This window comes from Scyliorhinus canicula, chromosome 12 (assembly GCF_902713615.1).
Source record: "Scyliorhinus canicula chromosome 12, sScyCan1.1, whole genome shotgun sequence".
NCBI classification, from domain to species: Eukaryota; Metazoa; Chordata; class Chondrichthyes; order Carcharhiniformes; family Scyliorhinidae; genus Scyliorhinus; species Scyliorhinus canicula.
This window is the reverse complement of record NC_052157.1, coordinates 2,820,859-2,840,750: the sequence shown is the minus strand read 5'-3', so window position 1 is coordinate 2,840,750 and position 19,892 is coordinate 2,820,859. Positions and strand designations below refer to the sequence as shown.

Genomic DNA, 19,892 nt, shown 5'->3' with positions numbered 1-19,892 from the left:
ACAGCCTTCTGGGGCACCGGTGTTGAGGATGATCGTGGAGGAGGTGTTGTTGCCTATCTTTACTGATTCTTACCTGTGGGTTAGAAAGTTCAGGATCCAGTCGCAGAGGGAGGAGCTGAGGCCTAGGCCACGGAGTTTGGAGATAAGTTTCGTAGGAATGATGGTGTTAAAGGCTGAGCTGTAGTCAATAAATAGGAGTCTGATATAGGTGTCTTTGTTATCTAGGTGTTCCAGTGTTGAGTGCAGGGCCCAGGAAGTTGGCGTCTGCTGTGGACCTGTTGCAGCAGTAGGCGAACTGTAGTGGATCAAGGCAATCTGGGAGGCTGGAGTTGATTCATGCCATGACTAACCTTTCGAAGCGCTTCATAATGATGGATGTGTGAGTCACTGGATGATAGTCATTAAGGCACGCTGTGTTGCCTTTTCTGTGGATCTGCTGTAAATATGGCAGTCAGTGAGGTTGCCCTCCTTCCTTTCTATATTCTAATGCTCAGAGTCGCCAGGTATCAATGATACCACCACAAGGTTCAACCGGCTATCGATCAAGGAGCCAAACACCAGTTTGTTAGTTCAAGGTCAAGGGTACTTTATTTACACACACAATTAATCATGCAACATCAACACTACTAGTTACACTACATCTATCGACTATGGCAACCTGTACTTAACTTCAGGCACCGGCTTAGGTCAGAGGAACAGTGGCCGTTATTCGATTCTGGATCTATCGGGTCTGTAGAAGTAACTACTGCTCAGCTAGACTCATCCGTCTGGTAGCGGGGGCTGAACTTGGACTTGCTTCTGATGGGGCTGCACTTGGAAGCAGACGTAGCCGGGGAGCCAGGTCCAAGAGAGGCTGAACACACGGTGGATTCTCTTCTTATACTTGGGGGTTTTCGCGCTCTTTTGGGCGGTCCTTCAGTTTGGACCCCACTAATTGGGTGATCCCTGATCATTATGTTTGATTCAAACCAATAAATGGGCGGGTGCCTGAATGGCTAGGTGGGTCGCAAGCGGTCACTGACCCTGTTGTTTACGCTTCCCTAGTACAGGGAGTGGCGCCAAAATGTCTGGATTGTACCGGTCGCTCAAGTATCAGTCCTTTGTCTGGTGGAGATCGGCCATCAAATGCTAATTGGTTGGGGTTTCGATACCGTCTGCATTCCTCACTCGCAAATATACATTCAGGCTCTGAGCCTGCCTGAATCTCGCATTGTCCATTTTTCCCAGTATGCTTTGTGACCTTCCCTGTTCCTGGTTGTAAGTGGCCATCCCAGATGGCTATAGCTGCTTGGCTTTTTTTTGGTACAGGGATGATGGTCGTCTTCTTGAAGCAGATAGGGACCTCAGATTGTTGTAAAGAGAGGTTGAAGATGTCTGCGAATACCCCCGCCAGCTGATCCGCGCAAGACCTGAGTGCACGTCCGGGTACCCCGTCCGGGCCAGTGGCTTTCCGTGGGTTGGTCTTCTCCCCGTGTCTGCGTGGGTTTCCTCTGGGTGCTCCGGTTTCCTCCCACAAAAGTCCCGAAAGACGGGCTTGTTATGTGAATTGGACATTCCGAATTCTCCCTCCGTGTACCCGAACAGGCGCCGGAATGTGGCGACTAGGGGTTTTTCACAGTAACTTCATTGCAGTGTTAATTTAAGCCTACTTGTGACAATAAAGATTATTATTATTATATTATACACGTGACTCCAGAGATTCCAGATCCACAACAATGTTGTTGACTCTGAAATTCCCTCAGGGATGGACAATAAATGCTGACCCAGCCAGCGATGCCCACATCCCATCAATTATTATTTTTTTTTTAAATCTGCTCATAAAGCAGCTTCAGCAGCATGGGGAAATGATTGCTCCATTGTGAATCCCCTGAACATTTAGAGTCCTAGATGTTTGCAGCATGGAAACAGGCCCTTCGGCCCAGCTTGTCCATGCCGCCCAGTTTCTATCACTAAGCTCGTCCCACTTGCCCGCATTTGCCCCATATCCATCTACACCCACCCTGCCCATGTAACTGGCTAAAAGGAACTGTTTTAAAGGAAATAATTGTACCCACCTCCACCACTGCCTCTGGCAGCTCGTTCCAGATGCTCACCACCCTCTGTGTGAAAGAATTACCCCTCTGGTCTGTTTTGCATCTCTCCCCTCTCACCTTAAACCTCTGCCCTCTAGTTCTAGACTCCTCTACCTTTGAGAAAGATGTTGACTATCTAACTCATCATTTGAGTGATGAAAGTTCATTCTCTCCCTCAAAAAACACCTCAGCATACACGTACAGTCACATAAACACACATAGAAAGTACTTGAGTAAAGATTGGTACAACAGCAAAAGAATAGTATTTGCTGATATAGTGGCATTATGAGAGGAATGAATGACACAGATCAAACACAGAAGCAATGGTGGGTCAGCAGGTGGAAATGGAAACATGAACTTCTCATCTAACCAGCATTATTCCAAAAGATGGACCCAACCCCAAGCCCGAGCCGACACCTTCCCATCTCACCAACAGTGTCCTGGAACAGTGTGGCAGACTTACAACATAAAGATTCTTTTCTGATCTGCCCTGGACTCGCTCGTCCATGTTTTCCATTCCATTCCAGGCTGCCTGTTGGCTCTAAGCGATGTGCCTCTAAACTCCTTTCTACGTAACTTCCCCCTCGCTTTCCCTCCTTCTCTCTCTTCCTTTCTTTGTCTCTATCTCTCTCTCTCACCCTCTCTATCTCTCTTTCCTTTCTCCATTTATTCTCTGCCACAATTGTCCTTTCCACCCTCCCTGTGTCTAATTCTCTCCTCTTATTTTCTGTTTACCTCTTTCTCTCTCGCTCTGTCTCTCTGAAGCTGCTGGGAATGTGAACTCGCTTCCCAAAGACTTGCGATTATTTTTTGTTGGTCATGGGATGTCAGCTTCACTGATAAGCTCATAATTTGTTGTCCATCCCTAATTGCCCTTGAGAGGGTGCTGGCGACCCGTTGCCATGAGTTTCTGGAGCCCACGTGGTGTAGGTCCACCCACAGTGCATTTAGGAAAGGACTAGCAGCAACAATGAAAGAAACACTGATATATTTCTAAGTCAGGATGGTGTGTGACTTCCAGGAGAACCTGCAGGTGGCAGTGTTTCCATACATCTGCACCCTGCTCCTGTTAGGTGGTAGAGGCCATGGGTTTAGAAGGTGCTGTTGAAGGAGGTTTAATGAATTGCTGCGGTGTATCTTGTAGGTATTGTACATTGCTGCCATTGTGTGCTGGTGGTGGAAAGAGTCAATGTTTCAGGTGGTGGATGGGGTGTCTTAACGAGCGGGGCTGCTTTGTCCTGGATGGTGTCGAGCTTCTTGAGTGTTGTTGGAGCTGCACTCATCCAGGCAAGTGGAGAGTATTCCATCACACACCTGACGAATGCCTTGTAGATGGTTAATAGGTTTTCCAGAGTCACGGCTGCAGAATTCCCAGCCTCTGACCTGCTCAATAAAAATCTGGAATTAAAAGTCTAAAGTTGACCATAAAATCATTGTTGATTGTCGTAAAAACCCATCTGGGTCACTAATGCCCTTTAGGGAAGGGAATCTGCTGTCCTTACCCGGTCTGGCCTACATGTGACTCCAGACCCACAGCAATGTGGTTGACTCTTAAATGTCCTCAGGAATGTGCAATAAATACCAGTGATGACATATCCCATGAACTAATAAGAAAAAATATTATCTTGGCGTGTATTCTTGTGATACAGAAATATTTTTGTTAAAATTAAAATTATTGTTGTGTTTTTCTGTGTGTCATAAGATGTGGCCACAGGATGTACTGCAACCTCTGCTATCAAATAGAATTTGTACATTTGCAAAATGCAAAATAAGTTGAATACCTTCTTGACCTAACTATTACTGGTAATGATAGCGATGTCCATGCGCAGCCCCATACTAGAATCCACACTTACAAAGAACAAAGAAAAGTACAGCACAGTAATAGGCCCATCACCACCCCCCCCACCACCCCCCCCTCCCCCCCACCACCACCCCCAAGCCTGCGCCGACCATGCTGCCTGACTAAACTACAATCTTCTACAATTCCTGGGTCCGTATCCCTCTATTCCCATCTTATTCATGTATTTGTCAAGATGCCCCTTAAGTGTCACTATCGTCCCTGCTTCCACCACCTCCTCCAGCAGCGAGTTCCAGGCACCCACTACCCTCTGTGTAAAAAACTTGCCTCGTACATCTCCTCTAAACCTTGCCCCTCGCTCCTTAAACTTATGCCCCCTAGTAATTGACCCCTCTACCCTGGGGAAAAGCCTCTGACTATCCACTCTGTCTATGCCCCTCATAATATTGTAGACCTCTATCAGGTCGCCCCTCAATCTCCGTCGTTCCAGTGAGAACAAACCGAGTTTATTCTTTTTTTTTAAAATAATTTTTATTGAAAATCTTTTACAAAATATATAACAACAAACAGTAACAAACAGCAATATAACAACATAATAAGCATAACACCCCCAAGACCGTAGCAACGCATATATCGAGCCACAAACCGAGTTTATTCAACCACTCCTCATAGCTAATGCCCTCCATACCAGGCAACATCCTAGTAAATCTCTTCTGCACCCTCTCTAAAGCCTCCACATCCTTCTGGTAGTGTGGTGACCAGAATTGAACACTGTACTCCAAGTGTGGCCTAACTAAGGTTCTATACAGCTGCAACGTGACTTGCCAATTCTTATACTCAATGCCCTGGCCAATGAAGGCAAGCATGCCGTATGCATTCTTGACTACCTTCTCCACCTGCGTTGCCTCTTTCAGTGACCTGTGGACCTGTACACCTAGATCTCTCTGACTGTCAATACTCTTGAGGGTTCTATCATTCACTGTATATTCCCTACCTGCATTAGACCTTCCAAAATGCATTACCTCACATTTGTCCGGATTAAACTCCATCTGCCATCTCTCTGCCCAAGTCTTCAAATGATCTAAATCCTGCTGTATCCTCTGGCAGTCCTCATCGCTATCCCCAATTCCGCCAACCTTTGTGTCGTCTGCAAACTTACTAATCAGACCAGTTACATTTTCCTCCAAATCATTTATATATACTACGAACGGCAAAGGTCCCAGCACTGATCCCTGCAGAACACCACTAGTCACAGCCCTCCAATCAGAAAAGCACCCTTCCATTGCTACTCTCTGTCTTCTATGACCTAGCCAGTTCTGTTTCCATCTTGCCAGCTCAACCCTGATCCCGTGTGACTTCACCTTTTGTACCAGTCTGCCATGAGGGACCATGTCAAAGGCCTTACTGAAGTCCATATAGACAACATCCACAGCCCTACCTGCATCAATCATCTTTGTGACCTCTTCGAAAAACTCTATCAAGTTAGTGAGACACGCCCTCCCCTTCACAAAACCGTGCTGTCTCTCACTAATACATCCATTTGCTTCCAAATGGTAGTAGATCCTGTCTCGAAGAATTCTCTCCAGTAATTTCCCTACCACTGACGTAAGGCTCACCGGCCTGTAGTTCCCTGGATTATCCTTGCTACCCTTCTTAAACAAACGAACAACATTGGCTATTCGCCAGTCCTCTGGGACATCACCTGAAGACAGTGAGGATCCAAAGATTTCTGTCAAGGCCTCAGCAATTTCTTCTCTAGCCTCTATCAGGCCCTGGGGACTTGTCTACCTCAATATTTTTCAAGACGGCCAACACCTCGTCTTTTTGGATCTGAATGTGACCCAGGCTATCTACACACCCTTCTCCAGACTCAACATTAACCAATTCCTTCTCTTTGGTGAATACTGATGCAAAGTATTCATTTAGTACCTCGCCCATTTCCTCTGGCTTCACACATAGATTCCCTTGCCTATCCTTCAGTGGGCCAACCCTTTCCCTGGCTACCCTCTTGCTTTTTATGTACGTGTAAAAAGCCTTGGGATTTTCCTTAACCCTATTTGCCAATGTATTTTCGTGACCCCTTTTAGCCCTGCTGACTCCTTGCTTAAGTTCCTTCCTACTTTCCTTATATTCCACGCAGGCTTTGTCTGTTCCCAGCCTTCTAGCCCTGACAGATGCCTCCTTTTTTCTTTTGACGAGGCCTGCAATATCCCTCGTTATCCAAGGATCGCAAAATTCGCCATATTTATCCTTCTTCCGCACAGGAACATGCCGGTCCTGAATTCCTTTCAACTGACATTTGAAAGCCTCCCACATGTCAGCTGTTGATTTACCCACAAACATCCGCCCCCAATCTAGGTTCTTCAGTTCCTACCTAATATTATTATAATTAGCCTTCCCCCAATTTAGCACATTCACTCTAGGACCACTCTTATCCTTGTCCACCAACACTTTAAAACTTACTGAATTGTGGTCACTGTTCCCGAAATGCTCCCCTACTGAAACTTCTACCACCTGACCGGGCTCATTCCCCAATACCAGGTCCAGTATAGCCCCTTCCCTAGTTAGACTATCTACATATTGTTTTAAGAAGCCCTCCTGGATGCTCCTTACAAACTCTGCCCCGCCCAAGCCCCTAGCACTAAGTGAGTCCCAGTCAGTATTGGGGAGGTTGAAGTCTCCCATCACAACAACCCTGTTGTTTTTACTCATTTCCAAAATCTATCTACCTATCTGCTCCTCTATCTCCCGCTGGCTGTTGGGAGGCCTGTAGTAAACCCCCAACATTATGACTGCACCCTTCTTCTTCCTGATCCCTACCCATATAGCCTTGTTGCCCTCTGAGGTGTCCTCCCGCAGTCCAGCTGTGATATTCTCCCTAACCAGTAGCGCAACTCCGCCACCCCTTTTACATCCCCCTCTATCCCGCCTGAAATATCTAAATCCTGGAATGTTTAGCTGCCAATCCTGGCCTTCCCTCAACCAGGTCTCTGTAATGGCAACAACATCATAGTTCCAAGTACTAATCCAAGCTCTAAGTTCATCTGCCTTACCCGTAATACTTCTTGCATTAAAACATATGCACTTCAGGCCACTAGTCCCGTTGTTTTCAGCAACATCTCCCTGTCTGCTCTGCCTCAGAGCCATACTGGCCCTATTCCCTAGTTCTCCCTCAATGTTTTCACCTTCTGACCTATTGCTCTGGTACCCACCCTCCGCCATACTAGTTTAAACCCTCCCGTGTGACACTAGCAACCTCGCGGCCAGGATATTTATGCCTCTCCAGTTTAGATGCAACCCGTCCTTCTTATACAGGTCACACCTGCCCCGGAAGAGCTCCCAGTGGTCCAGATAACGGAAACCCTCCCTCCTCCATCAGCTGTTTAGCCACGTGTTTAGCTGCCCTATCTTTCTATTTCAAGCTTCACTGGTACGTGGCACAGGGAGTAATCCCGAGATTACAACCCTAGAGGTCCTGTCTTTTAACTTTCTGCCTAGCTCCCTGAACTCCTGCTGCAGGACCTCATGCCCCTTCCTGCCTATGTCGTTAGTACCAATACATACAATGACCTCTGCCTGTTGGCCCTCTCCCTTCAGGATGCCCGCTACCCGTTCTGAGACATCCTGGACCCTGGCACCAGGGAGGCAACATACCATCCTGGAGTCTCTTTCACATCCACAGAGGTGCCTATCTGTGCCTTTGACTATAGAGTCCCCTATGACTATTGCTTTTCTGCGCTTTGCCCTCCCTGCTGAACATCAGAGCCAGCCCTGGTGCCACTGCTCTGGCTGCTGCTGTTTTCCCCTGATAGGCTATTCCCCCCGACAATATCTAAAGGGGTATACCTGTTCGAGAGGGGGACAACCACAGGGGATTCCTGCACTGACTGCCTGCCCCTTCTGGTGGTCATCCATCTCTCTGCCTGCACCTTGGGTGTGACCACATCTCTATAAATCCTATCTATGACGCTTACCGCCACTTGCATGCTCCTAAGTGCATCCAATTGTTGCTCCAACCAAACCACGAGGTCTGTGAGGAGCTGCCATTGGTTACACTTGCTGCAGATGTAGTCAACCGGAACACTGGAAGCGTCACAGGTCTGCCACATCTCACAGTTGGAGCACTGCACCCCGCTGAGTGACGTTTAAGCACTAATTAATTAATTTAAAATAAACATTGAATTCTTGTTAGATTGAGTTACAATTAACTATAGGGCCCTGACACTAGATGATTTTTACTGTAAAGTTAAATGTGAAATACCGATCACTGCCCTCCGGTTTACTTACTCCACTATCTAGTTAATCAATTAGATTTTTTTTGCAATATTATTTTTTTCAAATTTAACAGGTTCCCAACCAGCCAATCAGGTCACTGCTTTTCTGTGATGTCACTTACAGTTTCCCCCCACACAATTTGAAAAGGAAATAAGAATCACTTACCTTCCCAGGATGCCCTCTGGTTCTCTCCCTGCAGATAAACACAGTAAGAAGTCTTACAACACCAGGTTAAAGTCCAACAGGTTTGTTTCAAACACGAGCTTTCGGAGCGCGCTCCGAAAGCTCGTGTTTGAAACAAACCTGTTGGACTTTAACCTGGTGTTGTAAGACTTCTTATTGTGCTCACCCCAGTCCAACGCCGGCATCTCCACATCATGGCTACCATCGACACTGCAGATTAACAGTTACAGGCCAGAAGAAAGAGAACATGACGGTAGGGAGAAACCTTCTCCCACTCTGCACCGAATTACCAAGTTCCAACTTCCCACTCAGGATGTGTCTCACTCACTCAGGATGTGTCTCCTTCACCTTCACCGTGATTGGAGTGTTCTCAGATACGGTCAGTGTTTTCTCTGACGGCCTTGCCTGTTTCTTTATTGTTGGTGGAAGTTAGATGTTGTTAAAATTAAAGTAACTTTGAGACATATAGAATGGTTCAGACTTTACTGGTAGTCAGCTGGCTTCAAGATTACTCACGTTCCTCAGGACTCTGCGAGTCACTAATATCTGCTATCGAGCTGATAACTTACTTTTAAAACTCTGATGCCTTCTGTAAGTTCAAACTCCTGATCTGCACCACACTCCTACCACGTTCCACAGCGGTGAACGTGGGCAATCCTGGTGCACAGGTGGATGCTCTGTATGCTTCACTCATGTTTAGCGAAAGTGGAGCTGGTTAGAAGCTCCCTTTCTCAACATAGATTTATAAGCCTATATTTCCAAGCCTGCCTCCAAATATTTAACATTTCTAAATTTCAGTAAGCTAGGTTGATCGGCATTGTTATTGGTGACAGTGGGGGTTGATGGCCTGTTTACTGCACTATAATACTTGGCAATGTTTGTGAAATTATCATATCAGTAACTGAAACACATCCCCACGAGAGGGAGTGAGTGAGCAGAAATGGAGAGAGAAATGACTTGGCTGGTTTCTGGTACTAACTGGTTCAAAGCAGTGTCCTGACAGCTGCTTGTTTGTCCTTTTTGTCCTGAGAAAGGAGAAATTGTGCTTTGCGATGTTAGTATTAGAAGGAAGAATGTAAATTTGCGAATCTTGCCATTTACAGTTTAAGAATCAGCTGCATCGCATTTTTTTCTTCATTCCCTTATTTCCACAGGACGTTGTCAATTTTACAGAAGTTTTTTGGCTACACTGGGTTCCAAAATGAAGTTGATTTACTTTTTCAGGGTGTGGTGTTCACATTGAATCTGTGAAAATGCCTGGATTTTAGCAGCATTGTCTTTTCACAATCACTCTCACAGCTCTCGTAATGAAGCCCATGTGTTCTTCCTGCCTTTGTACTGCACTCTATTGTTGGTCGGTCACTGGACTGATATAGATGCATTTATTCCTGTTGTTAACTTATTATGGTAGCCTTTTGTTTACAGGCTACGTTGTGACCTGCCGACGAGCATTAACTTGTCTTCCTCAAATGCTAATAGATTATATTTCTTGCCTTTTTCATGTCTCATTTGAAAATCTTTATTGCATAACTGTGTCCGTATTTGTAGACGACACTGGCGATTATTATGAACTGGGGTACCACAAATCTAATCCTGACTAGTCTCTCATTGGTTTTCTGTCTGTCTCCCTCTCTCACTTTCTCAATCTCTCTCTGGCCCCTTCCCACTTGTCATTATCGCTCTCCCTCATCCCCATCCTTTTGCACCATGTTTTGTTCAATCTGTTCCTTGCTGCCTGCTTCCCCCTCTTCTCTATAAACGAGTTACTCCACGTGGATACATTTTGTGCTGACTTATATTTTTCTAGATCCATCTGCGACCACCAGCACCCTTCATTGTTTTACCAATCCTAGTTACCGCACAGTGTCCCAGTGCGGGAGACTCACCCGTTTTATCACTAACCAGGATGACAGCTGCTTCATTACGGTATGTATAGATACAGTATTGCACTAAACTGCAATGGCCAGTGTAACCCTAGCCTTCCCATTGGAAGCTGAAGCCACAAGAAATGCTGTATGTAGCATAACTTTGTGGCACCAGTGGTCTAGCTTCAAGGGCAGTTTCAACCCGTTAAATACACTCCATCTATCTTTTATTCCAACTCTCAGTTTTATTGATTTTCCCAAAGCTAGCACCCACCAGAGCATTTTCTAAATTAAATGCAACAAAAGTCATAACAGAAAAGTGTAGGACAAACTTTTATAATGAGAAGCAACTGTGCTTCTGCTTTTAATCTGCGAATTATAGGGAGACATTGAGCACCGTGGGTCACAATGCCTCACACAGCAGAGGGAAAATCACCCACTCTATTCCTGGGCCAGGTTCTCACATTTCCTAGTAATTTACTCATAGGGATGGGGATCTCCAAACTGATTATCTGTTCTGGAAGCTACACTAACCCAAGAGAAGGAGAAAGAGAAACCAGTTACAGAGGAATGAGTGGCAGCTTCAAAAAATAATCTATGGAATCCATCTCGATGACCGGTATCGCTGGGAAGATTATTAATATCATTATTTGAAATAATGAATTGAACTGCCTTGTTACTGACTGCAGCCTCTGTGCTGCTATTGTGTAAAGAGAGACAAAGTGACAAATCGGCCATTCTACCTTTTGCTTAAAAGGTAGAATCTGAAAGCTCACATTAAAAAAACAACTTGCTTGATGGTCACATTGCCTAAAGCGTAATACCATAAGACATAGGAGCTGAATTAGGCCACTCGGCCCATCGAGTCTGCTCCGCCATTCAATCATGGCTGATATGTTTCTCATCGCCATTCTCCTGCCTTCTCCCCATAACCCCTGATCCCCTTATTGATCAAGAACCTATCTATCTCTGTCTTAAAGACACTCAGTGAATCGGCCTCCACAGCCTTCTGCGGCAAAGAGTTCCACAGATTCACCACCCTCTGGCTGAAGAAATTCCTCCTCATCTCTGTTTTAAAGGATCGTCCCTTTAGTCTGAGATGGTGTCCTCTGGTTCTAGTTTTTCCTACAAGTGGAAACATCCTCTCCACGTCCACTCTATCCAGGCCTCGCAGAACGTTCTTATAGCGCTGATAATTTTCACCTTAAGAAGCACAAAACGTAACCAAAGAAATATCAGACATTGTTCCAAGACAGCGTCAGATGTGTGTTTGTGTCGTCAGCGATATAAACAATGAGACAGCGTGCCAGTAGTTACTATTAGCATTCACACATGAACGGAGGTCCTGAGGTTGATGCCCCGGAGATCAGTTACCACCTGTGGAACCCTGGCCTATACTGGAGATGAAGGAAGATGTTCAGGTGAGGGGCAGGGAGGGGAGGGGACGGGAGGGGCTGGACCTCACTAGCTACAGAGGAATGAGTGGGAGCTTTAAAAAAAAAAAAATCTATGGAATCCATCTCGATGACCGGTATCACTGGGAAGATTATTAATCTAATTTTTTTTGCAATATTATTTTTTTCAAATTTAACAGGTTCCCAACCAGCCAATCAGGTCACTGCTTTTCTGTGATGTCACTTACAGTTTCCCCCCCACACAATTTGAAAAGGAAATAAGAATCACTTACCTTCCCAGGATGCCCTCTGGTTCTCTCCCTGCAGATAAACACAGTAAGAAGTCTTACAACACCAGGTTAAAGTCCAACAGGTTTGTTTCAAACACGAGCTTTCGGAGCGCGCTCCGAAAGCTCGTGTTTGAAACAAACCTGTTGGACTTTAACCTGGTGTTGTAAGACTTCTTACTGTGCTCACCCCAGTCCAACGCCGGCATCTCCACATCATGGCTACCATTGACACTGCAGATTAACAGTTACAGGCCAGAAGAAAGAGAACATGACGGTAGGGAGAAACCTTCTCCCACTCTGCACCGAATTACCAAGTTCCAACTTCCCACTCAGGATGTGTATGGAATCCATCTCGATGACCGGTATCGCTGGGAAGATTATTAATATAATTATTTGAAATAATGAATTGAACTGCCTTGTTACTGACTGCAGCCTCTGTGCTGCTATTGTGTAAAGAGAGACAAAGTGACAAATCGGCCATTCTACCGTTTGCTTAAAAGTTGCTCCATTTAACTGTTGCAATCTTTTATTAATTCACAAACAGACAAAAAAACAGCTTTTCTCAAGTCTCAAGAGTGTAGAGCTTTCTGGACAAGAAGGCTGTAGACAAGATTCCAACAACTCATTGCATCCTGAATGGCGATACTACAGTAACTTGAATGATTTAGGTCAGTAAGCTCTCACCATGGTTTTACTTTGCAAGCAGAGGTTTGTGTCAGGTGGCAGCAGCGATGGTATCACACAAACCCCTGTGCATGTCCTCTTTGATACTAATACAAATGCCTGTGTGTGCTGTACTAACCTATCCCCTCTGTGCCTCTCACATTAATACAGCTCATATCACAGTGCTCACACACAAAGTCTGCCACAAATGTATTACATGGCTTATAGTTTTTTTTACTTGAGAAAAGTTACTGACACTGATATATGAGAAGCTGTGGACTGATGTCCGTTATAAACACCACACAAAGGGGCAGTGTGTGATTTCTGCAATTGATGGTTTGTGATTGGAAACTTTCAGCATGAGCGTTGTTGGGGCCCACGACTATGTTGCAGCTCACACAACCCTTGAGCGCTATTATTAACATTATTAACTGTCATTAACATCTCTAATGCAGATAATTCAAACATGATTTGTACAGAGAGTGACATCACACCCACATTGCTGTAGAGAATGGGTCTAACCAACGCAGGAAGGCACTAGCTGTAAACTTCAGTCAATTATCCATGTACAAGTGTAAAATACTCATTACACCTATCCAGAGATAGTAGTTATCAGATGGCTGTATGTTAATCACTACATCAGTGACTTGAGTTGCTTGTTTCAGTTCATCCCAATTAGTGTTTTATTTCAATAACCCTTCCAAACCCAGCTCAGCACTGCATTGGCAAACATTTCCATTGATCACATATAGATATAGAATTTACAGTGCAGGAGGAGGCCATTCGGCCCATCGAGTCTGCACCGGCTCTTGGAAAGAGCACCCCACCCAAGGTCAACACCTCCACCCTACCCCCATAACCCAGTAACCCCACCCAACACTAAGGGCAATTTTGGACACTAATGGCAATTTATCAAGGCCAGTCCACCTAACCCGCACATCTTTGGGCTGTGGGAGGAAACCGGAGCACCCGGAGGAAACCCATGCACACACGGGGAGGATGTGCAGACTCCACACAGACAGTGACCCAAGCCGGAATCGAACCTGGGACCCTGGAGCTGTGAAGTGATTGTGCTATCCACAATGCTACCGTGCTGCCCCTAATGCTACCGTGCTGCCCCTGGACAGCCCATGAACACTAGTGTGTTGTCAGAATTACATTGACGTTTTGGAGCTAACCATCAATTTATAGTTAGTTTTGACTCAGAATTGTGTTCCTTAGGAACTCACTCCGAATTCCATACACAGAAATCTCTAGCAGTCAGTTCCCAGGCGCGATATTTATCTCATCAATCTCTAGATTCAAGCTCAGACGCCAACAAGAAAGGCTTGAATTTATATAGCGCCTTTTCATCTCTAAAAAAATGTCCAAAGTTCCGACAACCAGTGAATTGCTTTTGAAATGTTGACTCTTGTGCCAGGTGCCAGCAAGAATAAAAATAGCAGGATATGGATATACCCGATGAATACATGGCTGGAGAAATAGTGCAGGAGGGAGGGATTCAGATTCCTGGGACATTGATACTAGTTCTGGGGATGAAAAACACCGAGGGGCAGAAAATGTTGTTGGGCATTGTCAGAAATGCAATAAAGGTATGACTGTAATCATGGGTGACTCGAACTTACACATAGATCAGACAAACTAAACTATAATGGAGGAAGAGTTCCTGGAGTGTGTACCCAATGGGTTTTTAATACATTGAGCGACCGACCAGAGAACAGGTTATTATAGACTGGATACTGTGCAATCAGAAAGGATCAATTAACAATCTTGTTGTGTGGGGTCCCTTGGGAAGAGCGACCATATAAACAACAAAGAACAAAGTAAAGTACAGCACAGGAACAGGCCCTTCGACCCTCCAAGCCTGCGCCTTCCATACTGCCCGTCTAAACTAAAATCTTCTACACTTCCGGGGTCCATATCCCTCTATTCTCATTCTATTCATGTATTTGTCAAGATGCCCCTTAAACGTCACTATCGTCCCTGCTTCCACCACCTCCTCCGGCAGCGAATTCCAGGCACCCACTACCCTCTGTGTAAAAAACTTGCCTCGTACATCTCCTCTAAACGTTGCCTCTCGCACTTTAAACCTATGGCCCCAAGTAATTGACCCCTCTACTGTGGGAATCTGACGATCCACTCCGTCTATGCCCCATATAACTTTGCCCCTCTATCAGGTCGCCCCTCAACCTCCTTCGTTTCAGTGAGAACAAACCGAGTTTATTCAACCGCTCCTCATAGCTAATGCCCTCCATACCAGGGAACATCCTGGTAAATCTCTTCTGCACCCTCTCTAAAGCCTCCACATCCTTCTGGTAGTGTGGTGACCAGAACTGAACACTATACTCCAAGTGTGGACTAACTAAGGTTCTATACAGCTGCAACATGACTTGCCAATTCTTATACTCAATGCCCTGGCCAATAAAGGCAAGCATGCCCTATGCCTTCTTGACTACCTTCTCCACCTGTGTTGCCACTTTCAGTGACCTGTGGATCTGTACACCTAGATCTCTCTGACTGTCATTACACTTGAGGGTACTACCATTCACTGTATATTCCCTACCTGCATTAGACCTTCCAAAATGCATTACGTCACATTTGTCCGGATTAAACTCCATCTGCTATCTCTCCACCGAAGTCTCCAAACGATCTAAATCCTGCTGTATCCTCTGACAGTCCTCATCGCTATCCGCAATTCCACCAACCTTTGTGTCGTCCGCAAACTTACTAATCAGACCAGTTACATTTTCCTCCAATCATTGATATATACTACGAACAGCAAAGGTCCCAGGACTGATCCCTGCGGAACACCATTAGTCACAGCCCTCCAATCAGAAAAGCACCCTTCCATTGCTACTCTCTGCCTTCTATGACCTAGTCAGTTCTTTATCCATCTTGTCAGCTTACATCTGATCCCATGTGACTTCACCTTCGGTACCAGTCTGCCATGAGGGACCTTGTCAAAGGTGATAGAATTCTTCATTAAGATGAAGAGTGAAGTAGGCGAACCTGAAACTAGGTTCCTGAATCTTAATAAAGGGAGCGATGAGTGTATGAGGCACAAATTGGCAAGGATAGATTGGGGAACATTACTAAAGGTGTTCACGGTGGATAGGCAATGCTTCATATTTAAAGAACGTGTGCATGAATTACATCAATTGTTCATTCCTGTCTGGCTCAAAGGTAAAAGAGGAAACATGGCTCAACCATGGCTTAGAAACAAAATTAGGGATAATATTAAATTCAAAGAGGGTTCATATAAAATTTCCAGTAAACGAAGCAAGATTGAGGATTGGGAGCGTTTCAGAATGAGAGTAAAATTGCAGGAAGCGTAGAAACTGACCGTAGGTATGTGAAGATAAAAAGGAACAGCAAAGACAAATGTAGGTCCTGTACAGTCAGAGCCAGGGAAATTATAATGGGGAAGAAAGAAATGATAGGAGAATTGAACACCTACTTTGGTTCATTGTTCACAAAAGAGAGAACAAATAACCTCCCAGAATGGTTGAGGAACCAAGGATCTAGTGAGAGGGCGGAATTGAAGGCAGTCAGTATGAGTAAGAAAATAGTGTTGGGGAAATGTTACATTTGGTTCCATCATCCAGGTCAATTTACTGTGAAAAGCTGGGGCCCAGGCTCTGATCCCTGCGGTACCCATTAGTCACTACCTGCCACTCGGAAAAAGACCCATTTATTCCCACTCTCTGTTTCCTGTCTGTTAACCAATTCTCGATCCAGGCCAATACATTACCCCCGATCCCGTGTGTTTTCATTTTGCCCATTAGCCTCTTATGAGGGATCTTTTCAAAAGCTTGGAGGGGGCAGAGCATCACGAAAGTGGCGCCGTCCCCAAATTGGTCGGGGGCTTTGATTCTCTGATCTATCGCCGAACGCGATTTCGCTGTTGGCAACGAGAGAATTCAGCCCAGTATCTTTCATCCTTTTTATTCCTTTCTGGAATATATTATAGTTGGGAGGAATTGAATATCTCCTTAAACAACCGTCACTGCTCATCCTGCCTTTTAGCCTCCCTGTCTAGCCCACTGGGGCCAAATCTATCTTCATGGCGATGTAATTACTTTTATTTAACTCCAGAACGCCAGTGTGGGGCTCCAGTTTCTCGTCCTCAAACTGAATTTGAAATTCTACCATGTTAGGATCACTCTTCACTAGAGGATCCTTAACTATGAGGTGATTAATTAATCCCTCCTCATTACATAATACCAAATCCAGAACAACCTGCTCCCCTGGTTTGTTCCACAATATATTGCTCCAAGAAACAATCTCGAATGCATTCAATGATCTCTCCCTCGAGGCTGCCCCTGCCAATTTGATTGATCCAGTCTATATGTATATTAAAATCACCCATGATTATTGCCGTATCTTTTTTACAAGCCTCCAATATTTCCTGGTTTATTCTGTGCCCCACTGCAGAACTACTGTTTGGGGACCTGGATTATTCCCACCAGAAAACATATTGAAACATATCTGGTTGTCTATCCTCTATCCTGATGTTCGCATTTGGTGAATGCCACATTTCAGGGACATGTCTATTAACTTTTGGTGGTCAACACAATTGAATGTTTTTTCCGAGTCGACGAAGCCTATGTAAATGTGCCTCTTCACTTCCAGCTATTTCTTGAGGATTGTTCTTGGGATGAATATTCCTTCTCCTATTCCCAGTCTGGGTCTAGATCAAAATTCCACTCACTCAAGCGGCCGTTGAGCAAATGTCGGAAAGATAAAGTTTTAAAAAAAATATTTTTTTTGTTTTTTTTTTGTTTTATAAATTTAGATTACCCAATTATTTTTTCCAATTAAGGGGCAATTTAGCGTGGCCAATCCACCTACTCTGCACATTTTTGGGTTGTGGGGGCGAAACCCACGCAGACACGGGGAGAATGTGCAAACTCCACACGGACAGTGACCCGGGGAGAATGTGCAAACTCCACACGGACAGTGACCCGGGGAGAATGTGCAAACTCCACACAGACAGTGACCCAGAGCCGGGATCGAACCTGGGACCTCAGCGCCGTGAGGCGGTTGTGCTAACCACTAGGCCACCGTGCTGCCCTGGAAAGATAAAGTTTGGCACATTAAACATGATTTTTTTTTTTAAACTGAGGCATGAGAGAAACAGTTTACTGAGCAAAAAGCAACAATATCAAAGTAATGAATTGATTTAAAAAAGCTGAGTATTAGAGTATGATAGACGGGCAGCACGGTGGCCTAGTGGTTAGCACAACCGCCTCACGGCGCTGAGGTCCCAGGTTCGATCCCGGCTCTGGGTCACTGTCCGTGTGGAGTTTGCATATTCTCCCCGTGTCTGCGTGGGTTTCGCCCCCACAATCCAAAAATGTGTAGAGTAGGTGGATTGGCCGCGCTAAATTGCCCCTTAATTGGAAAAAATAATTGGCTAATCTAAATTTTAAAAAAAATAAAAATTAGAGTATGATAGGGTGAGAGTGTTCCCGGGAGCTCACTAACTCACTCACCCACTGTGTGAATTCCTGTTGCTGTGTGGGGGTGAGGGTGAGCGAGGACCCCAAGACTGAGTGAGCCAGACTTACTCACTCACTCTCCCCCTCACACACTCCCCCTTTCCCCATACTTTCTCTCGCCCCCTCACACACACTCCCTCTCTCGTCACAAACATATTCTCTCTCCCCCCTCACATGCCCTCTATCTGCCATCACACTCTCTATCTTTCTTTCTCCCTCCGTCTCACTTTCTCTCACTCCTCCCATTTACATATATATCTTGAGGACTCCCTCAATTTGGATCACACTCTCTCCTCTATCTCTCTCTCCCCTCTATCTAGGGGCTGGTTTAGCTCACCAGGCTAAATCGCTGGCTTTTAAAGCAGACCAAGCAGGCCACCGTGGTTCGATTCCCGTACCAGCCTCCCCGGACAGGTGCCGGAATGTGGCGACTAGGGGCTTTTCACAGTAACTTAATTGAAGCCTACTCATGACAATAAGCGGTTTTCATTTCATTTCATTTCATCTATCTCCCCCCCCCCCTCACACACACTCTCTCTCTCTCTCTCTCCCTCTCACACTCTCCTTTTTTTCTTTAAGTTTAAAACAGTCTTCAACATTTTCAGTTATCCACAGATGACCTGCCCTCCCCTTAGAAATGTGTCTATTTGGTGTATTCTGAAATATCCTTTTAACTGTCTGCCTCTGAACATCAGTCTCTTAAGCACATTTGTCAATTCATTTTATCCAGCCCTGCTTTCATACCCTCATAGTTACCATTATTTAAGTTTAAAATACTAGCCTTGGGCACGCTCCTCTCTCCCTCAAATGGAATATAAAATTCAATCATAATATGATTGCTGCTACCTAGAGGTACCTGCACCATGAGGTAATCAATTAACCCTATCTCACTGCACCATAGCAGGTCTAGTACAGCCTGCTCTTGGGTGGCTCGAGAATGTGATGTTCTAAGAAACTATCCCCAAAACATTCTATGAACTATCTTTACCCGCCTGATTTTTCCAGTCCAGTAGATTAAAAGCCCCCATGATTATCGCTGTACCTGTCTGACAGGTTTTCCATATCTCCTAGCATACAGAGATACATACAGAGATACATACAGAGATACATACAGAGATACATACATAGATACATACAGAGATACTTACAGAGATACATACATAGATACATACATAGATACATACAGAGATACTTACAGAGATACATACATAGATACATACATAGATACATACATAGATACATACAGAGATACATACAGAGATACATACAGAGATACATACAGAGATACACACAGAGATACATACAGAGATACACACAGAGATACATACATAGATACATACAGAGATACATACAGAGATACATACAGAGAAAATAGAAGCAGGAGGAGGCCATTCGGCCCTTCGAGCCTGCTCTGCCATTCATTGTGATCATGGCTGATTATCAAGTTCAATATCCTGATCCCACCTTCCCCCCATATCCCTCGATCCCTTTAGCCCCAAGAGCTATATCTAATTCCTTCTTAAAATTACACAACATTTTGGCCTCAACTACTTTCTGTGGGAGTGAATTCCACAGATTCACCGCTCTCTCTGGGTGAAGACATTTCTCCTCACCTCAGTCCTAAAAGGTTAACCCTTATCCTCAAACTATGACCCCTAGTTCTGGACTCCCCCACCATCGGGAACATTCTTTCTGAATCTACCCTGTCTAATCCTGCTGGAATTTTGTAAGTTTCTGTGAGATCCCCTCTCACTCTTCTAAACTCCAATGAATATAATCCTAACCGATTTAGTCTCTCCTCATATGACAGTCCCACCATCCCAGGATTCAGCCTGGTAAACCTTCGCTGCG

The 19,892-nt window shown here is 45.0% G+C and overlaps 1 protein-coding gene across 6 annotated transcripts in view; it reads left to right on the top strand.

The window, feature by feature from the left end:
* megf11 (multiple EGF-like-domains 11) overlaps positions 1-19,892 on the top strand; it is a 514,753-nt gene that overhangs the window by 478,161 nt on the left and 16,700 nt on the right. For 4 of the 6 annotated variants that reach the window (XM_038813978.1, XM_038813980.1, XM_038813977.1 and 1 more), the window contains 2 exons: positions 10,136-10,254; positions 12,422-12,545. The exons of the other annotated variants lie outside the window; for them this stretch is intronic. In XM_038813978.1, the coding sequence (XP_038669906.1) occupies positions 10,136-10,254; positions 12,422-12,545 (243 nt within the window). The remainder of the gene's footprint in view (positions 1-10,135; positions 10,255-12,421; positions 12,546-19,892) is intronic. 6 annotated transcript variants of the gene reach the window in all.